Source organism: Bos taurus, chromosome 18 (genome assembly GCF_002263795.3).
Source record: "Bos taurus isolate L1 Dominette 01449 registration number 42190680 breed Hereford chromosome 18, ARS-UCD2.0, whole genome shotgun sequence".
NCBI classification, from domain to species: Eukaryota; Metazoa; Chordata; class Mammalia; order Artiodactyla; family Bovidae; genus Bos; species Bos taurus.
Genome location: NC_037345.1, coordinates 55,486,668 through 55,508,972, shown reverse-complemented (window position 1 = coordinate 55,508,972; position 22,305 = coordinate 55,486,668). Strand labels below are relative to the sequence as shown.

The 22,305-nt window shown below is 50.0% G+C and overlaps 2 protein-coding genes across 7 annotated transcripts in view; one reads left to right on the top strand and one right to left on the bottom strand.

Moving 5' to 3' along the window:
* TULP2 (TUB like protein 2) overlaps positions 1-22,305 on the top strand; it is a 60,399-nt gene that overhangs the window by 30,144 nt on the left and 7,950 nt on the right. Inside the window, exons 1-2 of one of the 4 annotated variants that reach the window (XM_059876545.1) lie at positions 9,111-9,359; positions 17,160-22,299. The gene's annotated coding sequence lies outside the window, so the exon portion shown is untranslated. 4 annotated transcript variants of the gene reach the window in all.
* NUCB1 (nucleobindin 1) lies at positions 5,446-21,511 on the bottom strand. 3 transcript variants are annotated; one of them, XM_024978019.2, is made up of 13 exons: positions 21,222-21,511; positions 20,953-21,089; positions 17,277-17,384; positions 15,939-16,071; positions 14,744-14,847; positions 12,214-12,399; positions 11,857-11,947; positions 8,042-8,100; positions 7,649-7,741; positions 7,466-7,558; positions 6,996-7,166; positions 6,453-6,549; positions 5,446-6,338 (listed from the first exon to the last, which is right to left on the bottom strand). In XM_024978019.2, the coding sequence occupies exons 2-13, from the start codon at positions 21,076-21,078 to the stop codon at positions 6,226-6,228; spliced, it is 1,374 nt and encodes a 457-aa protein (XP_024833787.1). In that variant the 5' UTR covers positions 21,079-21,089; positions 21,222-21,511; the 3' UTR covers positions 5,446-6,225.

The window sequence follows — 22,305 nt, the reverse complement described above, 5'->3', positions numbered from 1 at the left end:
ACAATATACAGCCTTGACATACTCCTTTCCCAGTTTGTTATTCCATGTCCAGTTCTAACTGTTGCAATAAAGCCCCAGCATGGGACTTACTCTGTTCACGTAGGCTACAGGTGCCCTCTCAAATCACGGGAGGTGCTCCACCTTAGGCACCTTCTCGAGTGGGTCTTAGAAGCCCAGGCAGGAAAGTGAATGCAGAGAGCCCCTGCGCTCCATGGAATCAGCCTGAATAGGAAAAGGAAAGAGAAAGAATGACATGCGGAGACCAAGCTTAGGTGAGCAAGGCCCGCACTTTATCTTCCAAAGTAGTTTTTATACCTTAAGTTGTGCCTAGAGGATAATGGGGGTGGGGGTGGGGGTGGCGGGTAGAGTCATGCAAGGTCAGCAGTCCTTGATCCTTATCAAAGCCAAGCTTTCTTTCTGCAAACTTATCATATGCAAAAGTTTTAGGTAATTTACATCATCTTCAGGCCAGGAGGCCTGTTAACATTTTATGACCCTTCAGAAAACTTATTTTTCTCTAAAGGTGATTATTCTAAAGTCAGGTGCCACCCTCTGAAAGCATTAGATGAAGTTGCATTCCTATAGGGCAAAAGTGTGGTGGGCTATAACAAGAAAAGAATTAACTCAAGGGTCCAAGGTTACAAACATTAAAGCTACTACTTACATTTTTATACATCAAAATATTAATCAATACACTCCCAGGGACACAGTAGGTAAGGGATATGGAAACTTGGCAGCAAGCATTAGCTCAACAAAGAAATCCTCTACTAGTTCTATTCTAACAATTTTAACTCTCTGAGAAGCTCTGCATTGTTAGAATGTCTTAAGCTTCCCATGCCTCTCATGGTTGGGAGGCTGTGAATCCGAACAAACCTGTCAGGCAAGCTAGAAAGTCATCAGAGGGGTTTGAATTGAAACACTCCTATTATGCCCAGGAGACATATTAACTAGAATTTTAAGTTGATTTTCTTACAGAGAAAGGTGGTCGGGGATAGCCCCCCGTTAATGTCAGAAGAGTTGGTGAAAGTCATAAAATAGTAAAACAGATTCTGGTTTTGGCGTAGATGCTCGGGCAGGTCCAGGGGGGCCCCTTGAGCCCTGACTCGCCTTTGCATATCAGGCCTCTCCGCATGACCTTTGTCATGGGTGGGCACTCCCGTGCTGGCTCCCAGCAGTCCAGCATACAGGTTTCTCAGGAGACAGGTAAGGTAGTCTGATATTCCCATCTCTTTAAGAATTTCCCACAGTTTGTTGTGATCTACACAGTCAAAGGCTTTAGTATAGTCAAAGAAGCAGGTGTTTTTTTGTTTTGTTTTGTTTTTAATTCTCTTGCTTTTTCTAAGATCCAGTGGATGTTGGCAATTTGATTTCTGGTTCCTCTGTCTTTTCTAACTCCAGCTTGTACATATGGAAGTTCTCAGTTCACATACTGTTGAAGCCTAACTTGAAGGATTTTGAGCATTAACTTGCTAGCATGTGAAATGAGCACAATTGTATGGTATTTTGAACATTCTTTGGCATTGCCTTTCTTTGGAATTGGAATGAAAGCGAACCTTTTACAGTCTGTGGCCACAGCTGAATTTTCCAAATTTGTTGACATATTGAGTGCAGCACTTTAACAGCATCATCCTTTAGTATTTGAAATAGCTCAGCTGGAATTCCATCACCTCCACTAGCTTTGTTTGTAGTAATGCTTCCTAAGGCCCACTTGACTTTACATTCCAGGCTGTCTGCCTCTAGGTGAGTGACCACACCATCGTGTTTATCTGAGTCTTTAAGAGTTTCTTGTACAGTTCTTCTGTGTATTCTTGCCACCTCTTCTTAATATCTTCTGCTTCTGTTAGGTCCATACCATTTCTGTCCTTTCTTGTGCCCATCTTTGCATGAAATGTTCCCTTGGTATCTCCAATTTTCTTGAAGAGAGCTCTAGTCTTTTCCATTCTATTGTTTTCCTCTATTTCCTTGCATTGTTCACTTAAGAAGGCTTTCTTATCTGTCATATTTCTCTGGAACTCTGCATTCATTTGGGTATATCTTTCCCTTTATCCTTTGCCTGTCGCTTCTCTTCTTTTCTCAGCTGTTTGTAAGGCCTCCTCAGGCAACCACTTTTCTTTTTTGCATATCTCGGATGATACATGTCGTAATGGTGGGAACACTCGGCAGTATAGAGGCTGGGGCTGGGGGCACTCGTAGCCGAACCTGAAGACCAGGAAAGCCTGGGCAGATGAGGGCATGATTGAAATGCAATTTGAAAGATTTTTTGAAAAGAGTGGATTGATTTATTTACTTATTTCTGGCTGTGCTGGGTCTTCACTGCTGCACGCGGGCTTTCTCGAGTTGTAGAGATGGGGGCTGCTCTCTAGATGTGGTTCACGGGCTTCTCACTGCAGTGACTTCTCTTGTTGCAGAGCACAGGCTCTAGGTGCTCAGGCTTCAGTAGTTGCAGCACAGAGGCTCATTAGCTGGGGCTCTCAGGCCCAGAGCACGTGGGCTTTAGCAGTTGTGGCGCGTGGGCTTAGTTGCTCCACGGCATGTGAATCCTCCCAGACCAGGGATCGAACCAGTGACCCCTGCATTGGCAGGTGGACTCATCCACTGCACCGCCTGGGGAGTGCTGCATTTTGCAAGATTTTGACGTAGGTTTTCCTGGTATAGAAACAGAGATGGCCTTCCAGACAGAAGAAACAACCCATGCAGGAAAAAAGCTGAATCCAGTTAGAATTGAGAGCTTGGAGTGCAGGGGACGCATGAAAGATTCATTTACAGACAATAATTGGGCCATTTGTGAAGGGTCAAAGAGCTCACCCTGCAGGTGATGAAGTGTGAAGGGGCAGGGAAAGGAGATGATGACCTTCGTCATATTCAAACGTTAGAAAAAAACCTGTGAAATTAAAGGTCACACAGAAACTGTCAGCCAGGCAATGACTGGGTGGATGGTGTGCTAGGAAGAGACCAATAGCATTTATACATTAACTCTTTTGTTCATCAGAATTTTTTGAGTGTACATGCTGTGCCAACCCCCCAACCCCCCGCCCAAACCAACCCCTCATCATTCTTCAGAGAGCGAACTTTGGATCCAGCCTGCTGGGGCTCCAGTCCCCACTCTGCCACTTACTAGCTGTGGGACATCAGGCAAGCATCTTGGCTTCTCTTATTAGCCTCATCTGTAAAATGGGAGTGATGAATGTTACCTCCCAGGGCTTTTGTGAGGATGAAATGAATTTTATTTATAATATATAATGTGTTTGGGACAGCACCTGCTACATTCTAAGTGTTGCGGGACTGTTAGCTACTGTGCATTCGTTTCCATCTGTTGCTATAAGAAATTACCCACCATCAGTTGGTAATATTAGGGTTTATACTATGAGAGTTCTGGTGGCTGCTCAGAGCCCATGAAAAAGGTGAGGAAGGTACATGATGGAGAGTTTAGACTATGTTTTGTTTTTTCAAAACAGCTTTTTTTGAAGCGTAGTTGGTTTACAATGTTATTTTCAAGTGTACCACAAAACGATTCACATATATTTGTGTATGTGAATATATATGTATGTGTGTGTGTGTATATATATATATATATTCTTTTTCATTACAGGTTATTATGAGGGGCTTCCCTGATAGCTCAGTTGGTAAAGAACCCACCTGCAATGCAGGAGACCCAGGTTCAATTCCTGGGTCAGGAAGATCCACTGGAGAAGGTATAGGCCACCCACTCTAGTATTTTTGGGAGTTCCCTTGTGGCTCAGCTGGTAAAGAATCTGCCTGCAATGCGGGCGACTGGGGTTCGAGCCCTGGGTTGGGAAGATCCCCTGGAAAAGGAAACAGCTACCCACTCCAGTATTCTGGTCTAGAGAATTCCATGGACTGTATAGTTCATGGGTCGCAAAACGTCAGACACGACTGAGCGACTTTCACTTCGCTTCACTTCATGAGATACTGAATATAGCTCCCTGTGCTATACAGTAGGTCCTTGTTGCCATGATCTTAGTTTTCTGAATGTTGAGCTTTAAGCCAACTTTTTCACTCTCCTCTTTCACTTTCAACTCTCTTCAGCCCCGTGGACTGTAGTCTGCCAGGCTTCTCTGTCCATGGGATTCTCCAGGCAAGAACACAGGAGTGGGCAGAATTTCCTCCTCCAGAGGATCTTTCTGACCCAGGGATTGAACTCGATTCTCCTGCATTGGCAGGTGGATTATTTACCACTAGCGCCACCTGGGAAGCCCTAGTTGTATAAACATGTCCACTTAATACCAATAACAGCTATTACTTGCTAACCTTATATTTCAGGCCAGAGGAAATGCCACTCATGTATAGGCTTATTAGATCCTTCAAAGAATGCTGCAAAGTGGCTACCATTTTAAGCCTAGTTTCCAGATGGGGTCACTGAGGCCCAGCTTCCAGTTTTCCAAGAGAAGCAGAGAGGCTGTGGCTGAAGTTTGTGAAGGTCATTGTTGAGGTTCCTAAGGGAAGGGTGGGTGCAGCACTATATCTTCCCAGTAAACTTCCTTGAACATTCCAGGATCTGGGAATATGTATTGCTTTTTTGTTTTTAAATTATTTTGCTTGCACTGGGTTTTCATTGCTGTGTGGGCTTTAGTAGCGGCGATCGGGGGCTACTCTTTGTTGTGCTGCGAGGCCTCATCATTGCTGTGGCTTCTCTTCTTGTGGAGTATGGGCTCTAGAGCACACAGGTTTCAGTAGCTGCAGCACACAGCCCCTAGAGCACAGGCTCAGTAGTTGTAGTACTCAGGCTTGGTTGCTCTGCAGCATGTGAAGTCTTCCCAGACCAGGGATCAAACCCGAGTCCCCTGCATTGGCAGGCAGATTCTTATCAACTGGGCCACCAGAGAAATCCTGAGAATATGTATTGTTAATGACCCTCACAGATAATTTTTAATCACTGGGGCCTCCTTTACATTTCTTCCTTTTTGTGGATGCTAAACTAGACCTGTCTCATTCTCAGTAACATTCTGGTAAACAGGCTCTGGGTGGGCTCAGGAGGCTGATTTTTAGCCTCTGCCAATTTCGTCAGTTGTCAGTGCAGACAGGTGTGACATCCAGAGCAGCTGCAGCCACTTTGGGACAAGAGGAGTACAGGTTCCCCCCACCTTCCATGCACACCTACCACAGCAGGGCTAGCAGATGGGAGAACCTAGTTCCCTGAAGGCTTTGGAGTCACTTTACTTTGAGACTTCTTGTTTGGGGCGATAATACACTTTTCTTTCTTGTGTAAGCCTAGGTTTGGGTTTTCTGTCCTTGTGGCTGAAGGGATTCTACTGAAGGTATGCACATGTGTGTAGGCAGCAGACCCATCAGGACAGGACAAAGATGCCACGATGGAGCCTCTCAGAAATGATGCTTGAATTGATTCTTAATGAAGAGGGCTTTGGCAGGTGAAGCACAAGTGGAGTTTCAGAAGAAACAGGGTTTCCAAAGAAACAGAGGCATGGATTTGTTCCAGAAAGTGTATTTGGATGGAACCAGCATATAGAGCAGAACAGGGAGCCGTGTGAGATAAAGCCAGAAAGGCTGAGGGGCTGGAACCTAATCCTGGGGTGGGGTCAGTTCTGTGATCCTTCTGGGGATGTGGAAGGAAGGGGCTAGGAGCCATGACATCAGGGAGGGGGCTGAGATGGCTGGAAACCAGGGGTCAGGAGAGTCAGGGCTCCTGGGATCAGAGTTGATCAGCGATGCAGAGGACTCTTCTGGCCCTCACACCCAGCTGTGGGGGAGACACTATCTTTGAGGCATCGCCAGTCCCACAAAATGTAGAGAAAGGTGTTGAGGGGCCACTGAAGCCCCACAGACCAGCGGAAGCTGGGCCCAGAGCAGCAGGCAGGATTTCAGCAGCTGTGGGGATGCGGGATGCTGGAGTGGCCACAACCTGGGCGTCAAGGCCAAACCAACTAGAAAGGCAGGTGTGAGCAGACCCTCCCTGGAAGGAGGGGGCTTCCCTCAGTGAAGCTGAGGCCAGTGAGCACTCAACTGGATACGAGAAGGCAAGTCCCTTGGAGGGGAACAGAAAGAGGGGACCACAGACTGGAAGGCTGTGGAGACTGAGGTGGCAGATACAGGGCCCGGGCAGCAGTATGAGAAGGAAACAGCCAGCCTGTTCCCCCTCCCGCAGGAGGCCACAAGTGTGGCCGGGTCCCCAGAGGAGGTTGATTGTGACACTCCACCCCCCTCCCATCAGCCTTGGGAGGAACCCTGAGTGTTGGGGTCCTGGAATGATCACAGGTGCTGTGAATCCAGCTGGGGAGGCTCAGGGGTCTGTTCTGGGACCTTCTTTTCTGAAGCATCCACATCCTTCTGGTCACCAGCTGGAGCTGGGACGGGTACATCATCTGAAAACGGAGGGAGAACATGGCAGGGCTAGACATCGCAGCCCCTCCTCCCTCAGACACGGAAGTCTGGGGCCCCAGCTCCCTCCCTGGCCCCTGGGCCCAGCGGGCCAGCACCTGTGTCCGGGTGGAACTTGAGCTGTCCCTCGGGGCCGGGGGCTGGGTTGTTGTGGCTTTGCTGCTGCTGTTTCCTCTGTTCCATTTGCAGAACGGCCTGCAGCGGGTGGGGGAGATCACAGAGGCAAGACGGTAGCATGCTGAGTCTCCATGGCAACCTGCTGTGTGGTCATGGACCAGTCCTTTCTCTAGGGCCTTCAGTTTTCCTCTCTCACTGAGAGTTGGACTTAATACTAGTTAAAGATCCAGTTCTCCCTTACCTGTCATGGCTTGTGTCACACCTTGGGACAGGGAAGCCGCTTCCTCCCTCTTTGGCCTTCCCCTCCTTTCCTGCTTACAACCTCACTGCCCTTATCCAACATGGCAGCTGCGCAGCAGCCAGGGATGAGAACAATGTCTGCCCTTACTCAAGATGGCGGCGGCTGCCACCCATGGATCTACCAGTGATTAACATAGTGGCCCCAGGCCTTCCCCACTTGTGGACACACCAGGACAAAGGCCACCAGGGAATCAGAGAATGGATCCATTTCCCTGGCCAGTCACCTGCTGCAGCTCTCTCTTCTGGGCCTCCAGGCGGCCCTGGGAGCGCCCCAGAGCCTCGGTTTCCTGGCTGAGGCGCTGGGCCTTGGCATTGAGCTCTGCCTCCCGGGCAGCCAGCTCCTCCTCAAAACGCCTCAGCTCCTCCTCCGTGTAGGCAGGGTGCATCTCTACCGTCTGCAGGGTGAGAACAGGGGCCATCGGCAGGGGGACTCCAGCCTTGCCCTGCTGATGGAGGAGGTTCAGGGAAGATGGGGAGGCCTGGGCCAGGCGTGTGGATGGAGAGACCTAAGCCAGAACTAGGGAAAGAGGATAAAGGCCAGAGTTGGGGGGAGAGAAATTCCAGGGGGTTGGGGGAACAGAGAGCTGAGGGTGGGAGGCCCAGAGAGAAACAGAAGTGGCCAAAGACCCTGAAGGAAGGGTTAGGTCTGTGAGAGAGGGATAGTCAGGACCCAGAGTATCACCCATGTCCTCACCTCCCAGCCCTCCCCGGTGTCCCCGAACTCCTTCCTCTGCGTGGATGCGAGGAACTCCTCCAGGGTCACGAGGCGGTCCTGGTTGGTGTCCACCTGGGGAGCCAGGTAAGGGTAAGCAACGGAGCAGGACCTCCTCCACCTACCTATCTCACCCCCGCCCACGACCCAGGTCCCTGCACTCACATTCTTCATCACGTGCTCGCGCATGCGCAGCCGCTCCTCCTCCATCTCCCGCATGTCATCGTCCTCATTCTTTGGGTCGTACACCTTCTCCAGCTGCAAGGGTCAAGTGAAAGGCAGGATGTACTGAGAGGTCCAGGGTTATGCTCCTTCCCAGGCTAACCTAACCACCGCCCCCCCACCCCGCCCCACACACAGACACAGCAAACTTCAACTCCCATCAGTCTTTGGGGTACCCTGCCACTCCTGGCAGCCTCTTTTTGCCCAAGGGACTGCTGGGAGTTGTAGTTTTCACCCTGAACCCACATCCAGGGGCACCTTAGGGGATCCTGAGGATCCTAAGGGGACATGTGGTTGATATGGGCATCCTTTTCACCCACGGCCTCCAAGACACACCTCCTTGGTGAAGAGGGCCTCTAGCTCCTGCTCATCCAGGACACCATCGCTGTTGATATCTGAAGAAGAGACAACAAGGTTTCTTGGGGGACTAAGCACAGAGTGGGTCAAGTCCCTAAGTGATCTGCTAGAGAAGATCTGGCTGATGCGAGGTCTATTCTCAGAGGACGGGCAACAGCAGGGTGGTTGTTAGGATGGTGGCCTTCAGACTTCAGTGCCCCACAGACCTGATGTTAGGACACCCCTTTCCCAACCATTCTCAAGAATGGAATAGATGAAGGTCAGGCTCCATTGGGACTATTCGTGGGCCCACTGTCTTGCAGAATAACTTGATCTCTAACTACCAGTGATCTGGCCACAGGATCAGCCCCTTTGCCCAGGATCCAGGGATGTCAGCGGCACCTCCCTGAGAACCACCCCAGGGCTGACTCCCATCGCCAGAGAAGCTTCTCCCTGCCAATGTGCCATATGTGCCTTGCTCACTGCCCCAACAGAGGTGGCCAGGAACCCTGATCTTGCAAATCCAATGGTTAGTCTTTAGCCTGCACTTTAACTTGACTTTCTGCCTTTGGCTCCCAAAACATCATTCTCTCCTCTCCAGCTGCCCTTATTTTCCTTAGCCGGCCCTGCCCTCTCCCTGACCTCTACACTTTGGTGTACCCCAGGGGTCAGGGTCATCTTTCCTATCAAGTATTCAGATTTGTCCATTACGGTTGCCACTAGTCAGATGGGCTGTTTAAATTTAAATCAGTATCAAATAAGATTAAAGTTTCAATTTATCAGTCCCACTTGCTACATGGCAAGCATTCAATACCCATAAATGGCCAGTGGCCGCCATATTGGGCAGCACACAGAACGTTAGCCATCATAAGGAAAGTTCAATTGGCCCAGACTTCCTTAGATGGATTTCCCTCACTTTAATGCCATCCATGAGCTGCCTCCACACTTGAATACCCCACTGCCTACTCTCCATCGCCACCTAAATGTCTAACAGACATCTCTTAACTTGATGTGAACAGACCCAGCTCCCAATCTTGTTTGCTTTTCTCTCCCATTCCTTCCAGTTGCTCAGGCCAAAAACCTCAGAGTCACCCTTGACTCTCTTGTTCCATTACAGTCCTCATCCAGTCCATCTCTGAGTCCTACCAGCTTGACCTTCAAGATGAATCCAGAATCCTATCACTCTTTCCTACTTCCATGGTCCAGCCATCAGCATCTCATGACTTCTGACTTGGATCCTGGTTTTGACCCTCGACCCCTACAGCCTGTCCTTGACACAGCACCCAGCACTCAGATGAATCCTGTTAACACTTGACAGGTGAGGTCAGTTCCTCTGCTCAAAATCCGTTTCAGTGTCTCACTCAAGACAGAATAAAATCCAGCTTTCTCACTCTGACTGTAGAACTGCTCTTATCCCCCCAACAGTCTTTCCTATCATTCTTTTCTTTTGGTTGAGTCACTCAGCAGGTGGGATCTTAGTTCCCCGACTAGGGGAACTAAGTAAAAGCTCGGAGTCCTAACCCCTGGATTGCCAGGGAATTCCATTTCTCATCATTCTTCTCTTCCAGCATTCTGTTCCAGTGACCTTGGGAAACCCACCAAGTTCATTCTCCCCGGCCTGTGTTTGCTGTGTCCCCAATTTAGACACGTATCTGTGAGACTCAACCCCTCACTTCACTGAGGTCTTGGTTCAAATGTCATCTCTCTTGAGCTGTGCTGTGCCATCCAGTGGCTGCTAGCTACACGGGGCAAATGAAATTTCAATGAGCAACAATCACATACAATGAAAAATTCATTTCCTTGACATTATGCTAAGGGAAATAAGCCAGTCACAAAGAAGACAAATGCTGTACAATTCCACTTCTATGAAGTAGTTAAGAGTCAAAAATCATAGAGAAAAGAAAACAGAAGTAACTAGGGGCTGGGGGAAAGGTCATGCGGAACTGATGATTAACATAGAGCTTCAGTTTTTGCAAGGATGAAAACACTTGCATAACAATGTGAGTGTACTTAACCCTATTGAAATGTACGTTTAAAAATGGCTAAGATCGTAGATTTTATGTCAAGTGTATTTTACTACAATTACAAAATTTTAAAAATTTAACTGCACACCCCCACCACTATACTGTTTCTTAGTTGTAAAACCCACATTTCAAGTCCTTAATTAATAGCCATGGGAACTAATGGAACACATGGGAACTAATAAGAACCGATTGTATGGCACAGGGAACTCTACTCAATACTCTCTAATGATCTACGTGGGAAAAGTAGCTTAAAAAAATAAGCTAAAAAAAAAAGCTGAAACTGAGTCACTTTGCTGTACAGCAGAAATTAGCACAACACTGTAAATCAACTATGCGCCAATAAAAATGAATTTAAAAAGAAAAGAACAAAGGATGCTGGGTTAATAAACTTCCTCATTCATTTCAAAAAAGACTTCGCTGGTGATCCAGTGGTTAAGACTCTATGCTTCTACTGCAGGGGGCACAGGTTCAATCCCTGGTTGGGGAACTAGGATCCCGTACTCTGTGTGGTATGGAAAAAAAAAAAAAAAGCAATTGGGCTGGCGGCTGCTGTCTTGGACAACACAGGCGTGGAACATTTCCATCAGCAGAGAAAGCTCTGCTGGACAATGCTTATCTAGTAAACACCTTTCCAGACCAAGTTATCTAAAAATCATCACTGTAGACCCTAAATTCCGATGTCGTTGTTTCCATGGTACATGTGACTCTCTGATCATCTACAATAGAACCAACTTCACCAACTCTAAAAATGTACTTTTTTTGCTCCCCATATTTTATCATGCATGAAATTGGGAGGTATCTTATCATTGAGGGTGTGTCAGTTTAAAGGGCAGTTTGTATAAAATTCGAGTGTGTCTTATACTCCAAGGTCACTTTGATTCACTGAAATAGAGTATTTGCCTGGTCACAGGCTCTGTGACGGCAGGGAGGCTTTCTTTTGTTCACATCTGTACCCACAGGGTCTCCATGAAACTCAGTCCTTAAGAGGTCACTTAGCAAACCTTTGTTGAATAAATGAATCAGACCCTGCTAAGCTCTGGTGACAGGCTATAGCTTTTGCGTGGGGATCCTGGGCACACCTGAGGGGGCCTGGCAAGAAGTGACATCAGGGGGATTCCCTGGTCATCCTGTGGTTAGGACTCTGCGCTTTCACTGCCAAGGGCCCCTGGTTCAATCCCTGGTCAGGGAACTAAGATCCTGCAAGCCTCAGGGCACAGTTAAAAAAAAAAAAAGTGACGTCAGGATATAAGACCCAGCACGGGCCAGATTTAGAGTCAAATTCCTGTCATTTGGAGGTTTTGGAATTTGAGGCTGGATACAGAGGTGATGTTTCCAGGCAGGAGGATGAAGGGGAATATGCCCCTGAATTTGCATGCAGAAGGGGCTTCCTGGCTCCTTGGAGGCCCAGTAACTAGAGCTCAGCACCCCCACCCCCCAACACCCCGCCTTAGCAATAGGACCCCCAGGGGGACCAGGGCTTCTGTACTGCCATGAAGTAGGGCGGGGGCCGGGGGTGGTCCATACCTAGCCAAGCCTGGTTTGCTCTGTTAGGGATACTGATCAGTCCTTACAACCCAGAAGTCTGGTGTACCTCAGAAGAAAGGACCAGCTCTTGTATGCAGGATCTTGGCCCCAACAACAGGGAGTGACAGGGTCTTTCTGACCACCAGGGGAGAGGGGCTCAGCATTCTTAAGCCCCATGACATAAGGGAGACCCCTTTCCAGCATTCAGGCCCCAGACAGGTCAGACCTCAGTGTTAGCCTGGGTCCTGGACTCCCTCCCCACCTTACCATGCAGTATGAAGAAGGTCTTGGGGTTAAACCTGTTGGGGTCCAATCCATCCAGTTCCTCCCATACCTCCTTCAGCTGGGCTTGGCTGCCCTGTGGAAGGGAGAGCCAGGGGCTCATGAGCAAGAAGGCTGGGTCCCACAGGATGAAGCTAGAGAGAACCATTTACCCCCATCCCTCGAATGTCTTACCCCTCAAACAAAAAAACTACAACTCCCAGCAGCCCCTGGAGGTAGCTAGGCACATTAAAAGGGAGCTCTGCCTTAAGGTCTGCTGGGAGTTATAATTTTTCAGCTGCTTTCCTGTGGAGCTCGGAAAGTTGGACATGGTGGGGGCTGGGCATAAATGGGGGTTCTTACAGGCACATTAACTTTGGGGTGTTCTCGGTGCCGGCGCTGTTGCTCTTCCAACTTCCTCTCCGCCTCCTTCCGCTGCTCTTCCCCCAGGGACTCCAGATAACGGCGTCTCTCATGTTCCTTGAGCATTTCGTAGCGTTTGAACTCTTCATGATGGGCTGCGTCGTACTGGGCCAGGTCCCGAGTAGCCTGGGGAAAGGCAGCTGGTCATTCCCACCTCACCTCTATACCCAGTTCCTAATTCCAACCTCTGAATAGCCAGGCCTTTGGCTCTGAATCTGGACACCCCACCCCCCGCCGCCTGCTTCCACCTGTGCTGGGTCTTAGGTCCCAATGTCACTTCTTGCCCCATAACACAGAGCCTCCCTTCTTTGCTCAAAAAAAGATGAGGATGGTTACACAATAGCAACATTAACTCACCTGTTTCAAGTCCTCCACAATCTCAAGATCTTGGAGGAATAAATAATAAGGAATAGCTCAGGAGGTGGCTTACAATGGAAAGCAGTACAGTTAAGAGGGTAAAGAACATGAGGGCTCTAATTATTCTGTCCAGGGTTCAAATCTAGGCTCTGTTATGTGAGCAAGTCCCAGTCGCTGTATGACGTGGGGCAAGTCACTCATTCTCTCTGTGCCTCTGTTTCTGCCTCTGGAAATTGGAGATAACAATACATAGTGGGTGGTCCAGGGTCCCCCCTCCCCCACCTCAGAATTCACGTGAACAGAACTGCAGAATGTGACTTCTTTGAAACAGGATCTTTGAAGATCTAATTAGGTAAGATGAGGTCCTGCTGGATGAGGGTAGACCCTAATTCTAAGGACTAGTGTCTACAGAGAGGACACAGAGAGAGACAGAGAGAATGCCATGTGATGGTAGAAGCAGAGACTGGAGTGAGGTGTCTACAAGCTAAGGAATGCTGGCAACCCCCAGCAGCTAGAAGTAGAAAGGAGCAGATGCCTCTAAAGAAACTTTGGTTTTGGCCCAGTGATACTGATTTTGGACTTCCGTCCTCCAGAACTGTGAGAGAAACCTTTGTGTTGTTTTAAGGCATGAGTCTGTGGTAATTTGTAATATGGCAGCAATAGAAAGCCAATACAGCTGTTGTGTGGGGAACAGACAGAGGTTCTCAACCTGGGCTGACTGCGGTCCCCAGGGGACAGCTGTCAATGTGTGCAGATATTGTTGGTCACAGCTGGGGGAGGTCTATTGGCATCTAGTGGGTAGAGGCCAGGGATGCTGCTAAACACCACACAATGCACAAACAGCCCCACAACAAATTATTCAGCCCCAAATGCCAAAAGTGCCGAGAAACCCTGCTGGCATGCGTGAAAGGCAGAAGCAAGAAGCCTATTTCTCAATATGATAGGGGTTGAGACCAGGAGAATGACAGTGGGGCTGGAGGAATGTTTTGGAAAGAAGCGGCAGAAACATCCCTCAGGGACAGAGGTCAGGCATGGACCCAATCAAATGACTGCTATTAGCTTTACAGCCACTAGATGGCGCTCCAATCAGCCAGGAAAGCAGGCTCAGGTTCAGGCTAGGAGGAAGGGAGTGGGTTCTGTCCAGGGGGTGCTGGGCAGCTTCAGCAGGGCTGTGAGCCAGGGAGAGGCAGAGGCGGGGGCAGGCCTGAGTATCCCTGGCCACTCCCCAGCCCCACACTTGGCTTTGCACACGAGGCACGGTTGTGGATCCCACTTCTCACATGAGGACTATTTAGTTGCTGGGCTAGTCTAACAAATTACTGCCAATTTTGTGGCTTAAAAAACACACACTTATCATCTTACAGTATGGAGGCTGGAGTCTGAAATTAGCTTCAGTGGGCTGCAATTACAGTGCTGGCAAAGCCGTGCTCCCTCCGGAGATTCTAGGAGAGAATCCTCTTTGCTTTTTCCAGCTTTTACAAAGACCTTTTTTTCTTGGCTGCCCTGATCAGGGAAATGAACCTGCACCCTCAGCAGTGAAAGCTCAGAATCCTAACCACTGGACCCCCAGGGAACATCCAGAAGTAAACTCAATTTCTTTGTTTCTTTGCCACGCAACACACTTGGCAGGATCTCAGTTCCCTGACCAGGGATGAAACCTGGGCCCTTACAGTGAAAGCCTGGAATCCTAAACTAGGATGCCAGAGAACCCTATAAGGACCCTTTTGATGACACTAAGGGCCCACCAGGATAACTCAGGTTCATCCCCCATCTCAAGATCCTTGGCTTAATCACATATGCACAGGCCCTTTTGCCGCATCAGGTCATATAGTGAACAGGTAACGTCTTTCAAGGGGCCGTTATTTTGCCTACAACAAGGACACAGAGGAGAGAGGGGAGAGATCTGAATCCAGGTGTGAGTGAAGCCAACTCCCCCCACCCCCCAACTCTGCTTTCCTGTAGAGAATCTGGGGAAGGCGTTTAGGCACAACCAGCCCTCTGCAGCCTGCTGGCCTGTGAGAACACCAGGCAGGGGTGAGCAGGCTCAGTCCTGGGCTCCGTCCCCTTCTTCCCCTGGGGGCAGTCCTCTGCCTTCAGGTCCCCTGTAAGTTACCGTCTGGATCAACAGCTCTAGGTCCCGGGCCTCGAATGTGTGCTGATTCTGAGGGTCCAGGTGTTCAAACTGCTTCAGGAGGTTCAGGTGATCCAACTGTATGTCTGGATGAGAGGGAAGAGTGGGGGGAAAGCATGAACTCATGGAATGTTCCTTCTTCCAAAATCCCTATCCTGGACTGGATGGGCTCTAAAGGAGGTCACAGAGGGCATGGAAGGATGTCACAGAGGACAGCATGAATGGGCCTGGAGCAATCAGGGAAGGCTTCCTGGAGGAGGCAATGAACACAATTGAGTCTGATGCTGAAAATGATAATAACCAACATGTGTCAAATACATATTATATGCCAGGCCCTGCTCCCTAAACACATTAAATATATTAATGCATTTACTTTTCACAAAAGTCTCACATAGGTTCTGCCATTATCTCACTTTATGGTTGTGGAAACAGGCTCAGAGAGGGGAAGGGACATCTAGGTCACCATCTAAGAAGAGGCAGAATGAAGATTAGCTGGGCTTCAGAGCACATGATACTCAGCCTCCTTATGGGTTGAACTGCCTTGCCCCCACATTCACACAGGGGTTCAAATCCTGACCCCCAGTATCGCAGAACTTATTTGGAGACAGGGTTTTAGAGGTGATCAACTTAAAATGAGGTCATGAGGGTGAGCCCTAATCCCATATGACAGGAGTCCTTATAAAAATGGAAAATCTGGGGGCCTCCCTCGTGGTTCAGTGGTGAAGAATCTGCCTGCTAATGCAGGAGACACAGGTTCAATCCCTGGTCTGGGAAGACCTCACATGCCTTGGAGCAACTGAGCCTGATCGCTGCAACTATCGAGCCTGTGCTCTAGAGCCGGGGAGCCGCAACTACGGAAGCCCACTGCGCCTGGAGCCCGTGCTCCACCACAAGAGAAGCCCCTGCACGGCAACTAGAGAGTAGCCCTTGCTCTTTCACTGGTGGTCTGCCCAGCAAGGAAGACCCAGCACAGCCAAATAAATAAATTAAAAGAAAAAAAATTTTTAAGTACATTGTGGTAGGAAGAAAATTTGATCAATCTTCTACACAGATTTTACAAAGGCCTTGAGAAGGAGGCCCCGAAGGCGCCCCCAGCCCAAATCACTTAGACGCAGGGGAGGGAGGCCGCCGGCCCCGCCCACCGTGCCGCCGGCCCCGCCCACCGCGCCACGCTCACTGGGCTCCTGCTGGGCGTCCATCTTGGCCTTGAGCAGCATCCTCAGCCTAGACACCTCCTGCCGCTTGAGCTCGTCCAGCTTGGTACGGACGTGGTGGCTGACGAAGTCCAGCTCCCGGCTCAGCTTCCCACTCTGCCCAGGAGAGAGGGGACACTGGTCAAGCCGCCTTCTCTGGAGCCTTCTGCAAGCTTTCTGATGCCTTCCTGGGGTGCCCCAGAGCCCCCAAAACAGGATCGACATTTAGCGAGGGCTGATTCACACGACACCCCCCACTCCCGTCCCTGAAACAGAGAAAGTGCTGCGTGAGCCTGTCTTTTTCTGGGGGTGGGGGGAAAGGCACAGAGGGGTGCGTCCACTTCCTCAGAAGAGCGTGAGGGGAGGGGCTGGGATTGGAACCCAGCACCATACCACTCCAAAACCCGCCTGCCTACGTGGCAGCGTTTCTGACGTTATTTTGCACTTGTATGACCTTGAACAAGCTAGGTAGGCTCCAGAACTGCTGTTTCTCTGGCTAGGCAGCGGGACGGGCTGGGCTCATTGATCTCTGGTTCCACCCATCCATTGTCGGGGGGTCCAGGTGAGTGGGGACAGATGAGAACCCCAGGGATGCTTGGAGGTTTGCGGGGAGCAGGGCTGCCCTCCTCATCAGTCCTCGGTCAAGGAGTTTGGGGTAGGGCGAGGAACGAGGCAGGCAGCCGTGTGTGTGTGTGTGTGTGTGTGTGTGTGTGTGTGTGCGCGTGTGTGCGCGCATTCTTTTCAAGAGACTCTGCTTAGGGGTTAGGGGATGGGGCAGGGTATGGGCTCAGGGCTCAGTCAGTCCAGGGACCGAGACCCAGGCCTCCTGGAAGGACAAACACTGCTACCAGGACCTCAGGGTCCGCCTCTGTAAAATGGGGAGAATCCCAGCTCCTCTGGAGGCTTAAGGTGAGAGTTAGAGGAGATGTGTGTGATGGCAGCATCTCCTGTGTTTTGAATTCTTCCTGTGTGGACAGCACTTTGCTGCGAACTCACAGAACCAGCCCTTTCAGGGTACAGACTGAGGACAGCCACTGTGCAGGTCCACATCTTTTACACATCAGATAGTCCTGTCATCACCCCACTTTACAGATGGGAAAGCTGAGGCACAGCGCAGGGAGGCCACACAGCTGGTAGAGCTGATACTGGAAGCCATGGGCCACCCATATCCACACTTAACCACACATTCTGTCTTCCCCGCCCAGATCCTTTCTCAGCTGTGCGACCTGGAGAAGCGACTTCTTCCGCAGGCTCAGACTCTGCCCTCTGAGCACGCATCCCCTCATCCCTGCCCAGCGCACTCGAAACCAGCCACAGCGCACCTTGATGTCCTCGGCATTGGCGGCCTGCAGCTTTTCCCGGAAGTGCCCATCAGTCTCCAGCACATTGATGACTTCCTGGAGGTACCGGTGATAGTACAGGCCTGTGTCCTAGGGCAACAAAGATGAACGTAGCAGTGCCAGCCCTGGGCCTCTCTCTGGTTCTGCCCTGCAGATAGGACCCAGAGACCACCCCACAGCCCTGAGCAGGAGATCTGCCCCATGGGACACAGGCTCTGGAGCCAGTGACCTCGGTTGCTCTGTAATCCCAAATTACCCGACCCTATGGGCCTCAGCTCTCACCTCCTCTTAGATCTGTCTGTGCTGGAGATGAAATTAAAATCACATGGGTAAACACCAAGCCCAATACTGCCCCCAGAGTGGACATACTGCAATTTATTGGCAAGCAGTGAAGCCGTCATTCATTCGATAAGCATTCACTCAGCCCCTACCATTTCCCAGGCACTGTTCAAGAGAACACAGCCAGTGAACAAGACAGACAAAAATCAGAACTTCCCTCATGGTCCAGTGGTTAAGACTTTGCACTTCCAATGCAGGGGGCGCAGGTTCAATCCTTGGTCGGGGAACTAAGATCCCACATGCCTCATGGCAAGGCCAAAAAAAAAAGACTGACAAAAATCCCCAGGCTCCTAGTCCTAGCCCTGCCACTTTTCTTTTCCAGGGTCTCACTCTTCCACAGACAATAAAATTCCCTACTTCTCAGAACTGTAGTGAAAAATGATGAGATAAAAAGCCTGACACATAGTAAGGCTTTAGAAGAAACTCAGTCTACCGTAGCAATCATTACATGTGTTGAGAAAAATAAATGGGAAGAGATTGCCCAGCTATGGGTGTAACAGCTTCCTATTGCTGCTCTAACAAGTATCACAAACTAAGCAACTTAGAGCCATAAAAATTTATTCTTTTACAGAATTCTGGAAGTCACAAGTCCAAACCGGTTCAGCAGGACTGGGCTTATTCTGCAGACTTGAGGGAACAATCTGCTTCCTTGCTTTTTCCAACATCTAGAGGCTGCCTGCTGGAGAAGGCAATGGCACCCCACTCCAGCACTCTTGCGTGGGAAATCCCATGGATGGAGGAGCCTGGTAGGCTGCAGTCCATGGGGTCTCGAAGAGTCGGACACAACTGAGCGACTTCACTTTCACTTTTCACTTTCATGCTTTGGAGAAGGAAATGGCAACCCATTCCAGTGTTCTTGCCTGGAGAATCCCAGGGACGGGGGAGCCTGGTGGGCTTCCGTCTATGGGGTCACACAGAGTCGGACATGACTGAGTGACTTCACTTTCACTTTTCAGTTTCATGCATTGGAGGAGGAAATGGCAACCCACTCCAGTGTTCTTGCCTGGAGAATCCCAGGGATGGCAGGGCCTGGTGGGCTGCCGTCTATGGGGTCGCACAGAGTCGGACATGACTGAAGCGACTTAGCAGCAGCAGTAGCAGAGGCTGCCTGCATTCCTTGGCTTATGGCCTTGCCTCACTCTGACCTCTGCTTACATCATCACATCGCCTCTGACACTGACCTTCTTGCCTCACTCTTCTAGAGGACCATTGTGGTTACACTGGGCCCATCTGAACAGTACAGGACATAGAGAAGGAAATAGCCAACCCACTCCAGTATCCTTGCCTGGGAAATCCCACAGACAGAAGAGCCTGGCGGGATCCAGTCCGTAGGGTCGCAAGGAGTCGGACAGGACTTAGTAACTCAACAACAAAATACTACAGTATACAGAACTGTGAAAAAGAAAGTGAAAAGTGTCAAGGAGAAAAACAAAGTTTGCAGCATGGAATGTTTTTGCAAGTCTTTCTGCACATGGATACTCCCTTGTGTATGCCAGCAACTAGACATATGTATTCAGATACAAGGTTTTTTTTTTGTTTGTTTCATAAAAGTAAAGTCATACTCTGTAAACAAAACAAACAATACAGGATTACTTCTCCACCTAACTCAATCACACCCGCAAACACTCTTTTGCCATATATTCACAGATTCTGGGCATGGACATCTTTGGGGGCCATCATTCAACCACACAGAGTAGGCTAAATCCCAAATCTGCCAATGACTAGCTATGTAATGACTAGTGGAACTGCTAGGATGCCTTCTTACATTTCAATTTCAGCTAAAACAACAAATAACTTTCAGAATATGGATACTTCATGGAGGGCATTTATATTAATAATTATTCACTGTGTATGTGAAACTCAATTTTAACTGAGCAAATCCTTTTTTTGCCAAGTCTTGCAACCTTAGTCCTTGGTCAAGATACTTAACTCTGTGCCTCTGTTTCCTCACCTGTAAAGTAAGGTTAAGGAATACCTACCTCATAGGCGCTGTTATGAGGATTAGAGGAGTTAATATCGCTAAATATTTAACTCAGAGCTTAGTTGTTGATCAGTTGCTCAGTCCTGTCTGACTCTTTGTGACCCCATGGACTGCAGCATGCCAGGCTTCTCTGTCCTTCACTATCTCCTGGAGTTTGCTCAAACTCATGTTCATTAAGTTGGTGATACTATCTAATCATCTCATCCTCTGCCGCCCCCTTCTCTTTTTGCCTTCAGCACTTAGTAGGAGCTGTCAGTGTTATTATGACTGCTGTCATCGCCATTTATAACCTTCTATTCACCTCAGTAAAGTCTCCACCATGGTCCACAAGGCCCCGTGTGATTTGCCCCAGCCCATCTCTGACCTCGTCTCCCCTTCTCTCACTCTGTCTCAAGCCACACTGGCTTCCTCTGCGTCCTTCTACTCACTCTGCTCTCCTCCACCATACAGCCGTTGCCCAGGCTGTCAGATCTCAGTTCAAATGATCCCTCCTTCCTCCCTGACTATCATCGCTGGTGGTCCATGCTTAGCAGCCCCAGCCTTTCCAGTGAGCTAGGCTGGTCTGAGAGGGCAGGGGGCTTGCTCTAAATGAACTAAGGGAAAGGGAACTCAAGCTGCACTTCTGTATCTGCAGAGAATTCACAAGGCAAAGGTCTCAGCTGCTGGGTGGGGACCTGCCACACCACACACAGGAACTCGGAATGATCTGTTCCAGAGACAGCAACGTGTCCATTCCTAGTGGAAGCTGTAGGATTCGGGCCACGAATCAGGGCTCTGGCCTTGAGGATCTTTTAAAGTTCCAAATTCCCTAAGACCATAGGTTTCATAGTGTTTGACAGACACGCACTGGAATAAATGAGCATTTTCCATGCCCCATGCCCATCATACTTTAAACTACAACTCCCATGAGCTCCCTGAAGTGAGAACACCCCACTTAGCTAACATCACCAGCTCAGCGTGCTACTGGGAAATCTTTTTTTTTTTTTTTTTCCCAGCTTCCTTCTTGAGGGGAGGGCGTCTTAAAGGAGCAGAGAGATTTAGGTGTGTGTGGGGTGGGGGGCAGGGGCCCGGGGGCGGGATGCAGATTTTCTATCTAAAATCTGACCTGATTCCCCATACGTCATAGTCAGAGAGAGACTTAAAATCTGACAGACAGACAGACAGACACACACACACACACACACGCCCTCAAGTTTTTCACCACGTCAAAGCCCTGGGACTGCAAAGAATGGCAGGCAAACTGCAAGCCACATCCGTAGCCACCCAGGGGCCACGGGGGAGCGGGAACTGTAGTACCACTGTAAACACATGGCTGGCAAGCAGGGCAGGGCCACTCACAGGGCTCTCGGTCGCGGGATTCTCCTCCTTGGGCGCCCCCCGCTCCAGGGGCACGGCCAGAACAGCGCGCAGCAGCAGTAGAGATGGCAGAAGGAAGAGGGCTGCACGGGGCCCAGAGGGAGGCATGGCGGCGGGGTCTGTGGGGGGCGGAGAGGTGGAATATGTCTGTCCCAAGACTCCTCCTCCCCTGGACCCAGAAGTCTGGACTTCCAGCGCCGCTCCCCGCCCCCTTCCAAGAATCAAGATCCCAAGCGTTTAGTTATCCGGACCTAGGAGTCTGAGCCTCCAGCCTTTCCTTCCTCAGACCCAGGAGTCCTGGCTTCCAGCATCCTCTTCGCTTAGACTCAGGAATCCGGGATCTCGACCCCCTCTTTGCCTAAACCCAAAGGTCGAGGCCCCAGCCTCCTCTTCTCCCAGGACCTAGAGGTACCGGGGTCCTCCCCCGAGATCCAGTTTTCCAGCCCTCCGGTCCCCCGCCTCCCTTCTTCCCAGGACCGAAGAGTCTAGGACCCTCCAGCCCCTTACCTCTCCTTCACCGCAGAGGGCGTCTTCCTGGCATAGGACCTCCGGAGCTTTCTTGGTGTTTTCCCCCCTAGGCCACGCCCACTTTCCCGCTTAGGACCCGATCTCAGCAGCCTGATTGGTCCACGCTGACTCCAGGTTCCTCGGGCCTCTGTCTAGCGGCTCCGCCCCTTGTCGAAGTCGCTGGCCTTTTCTCGAAAGCCTATCCTCCTTTCTTGGAAGCCCTACCTTTTGACGCCACATATCCTGCTTTTTAGGAGAAAGAACGGAGACTTTCAAAGAGAACTACAACTCCCTCTCGACCGGGGCAAAATAAGTCTACTTCCGCGGGCATCTTGGCCTCTTTGGCTCATGGAAGTTGTAGTTTTCTCATTTATTTTCTCGCCTGGACGTGGCTGTAAATTACAGATCGATAGTAGCTGGCACAGGTCACATTATAACTTTCTTATGTAAGAGAGAAAAGAGCTTGCGACGAGGCCCCTCGAAGGTCCCTTTAAGGAACACTTGCACGTTCTTCCAATTTAGAACCCCTGTAGTAGGGTTGCCTGGCTGCAGCAGAGGCCAAAGGTCATTGCTTTGTTGGAAGTAGAGCGCGGGGTGGGGTCAGAAGGGAGGGGATTAGGGCAGGTTCCAAGGGAATCCCCCGTCCTCCCTCTAAGCCCTCTTCTCTCCCCTGCTTACTTCCCAGAGACCCAGAGATTATGTCCCTGGTTTCCAAAGAGAGGGTCAGTTATGTTTAGAAATTGGCCAGACAGGCAAGGAATTGAGGTGTGAATGTGAAAAGTTTCTCCAGGTAGGAGAAGAGGTCTCCAGGATCCCAGGCAGGTGGGT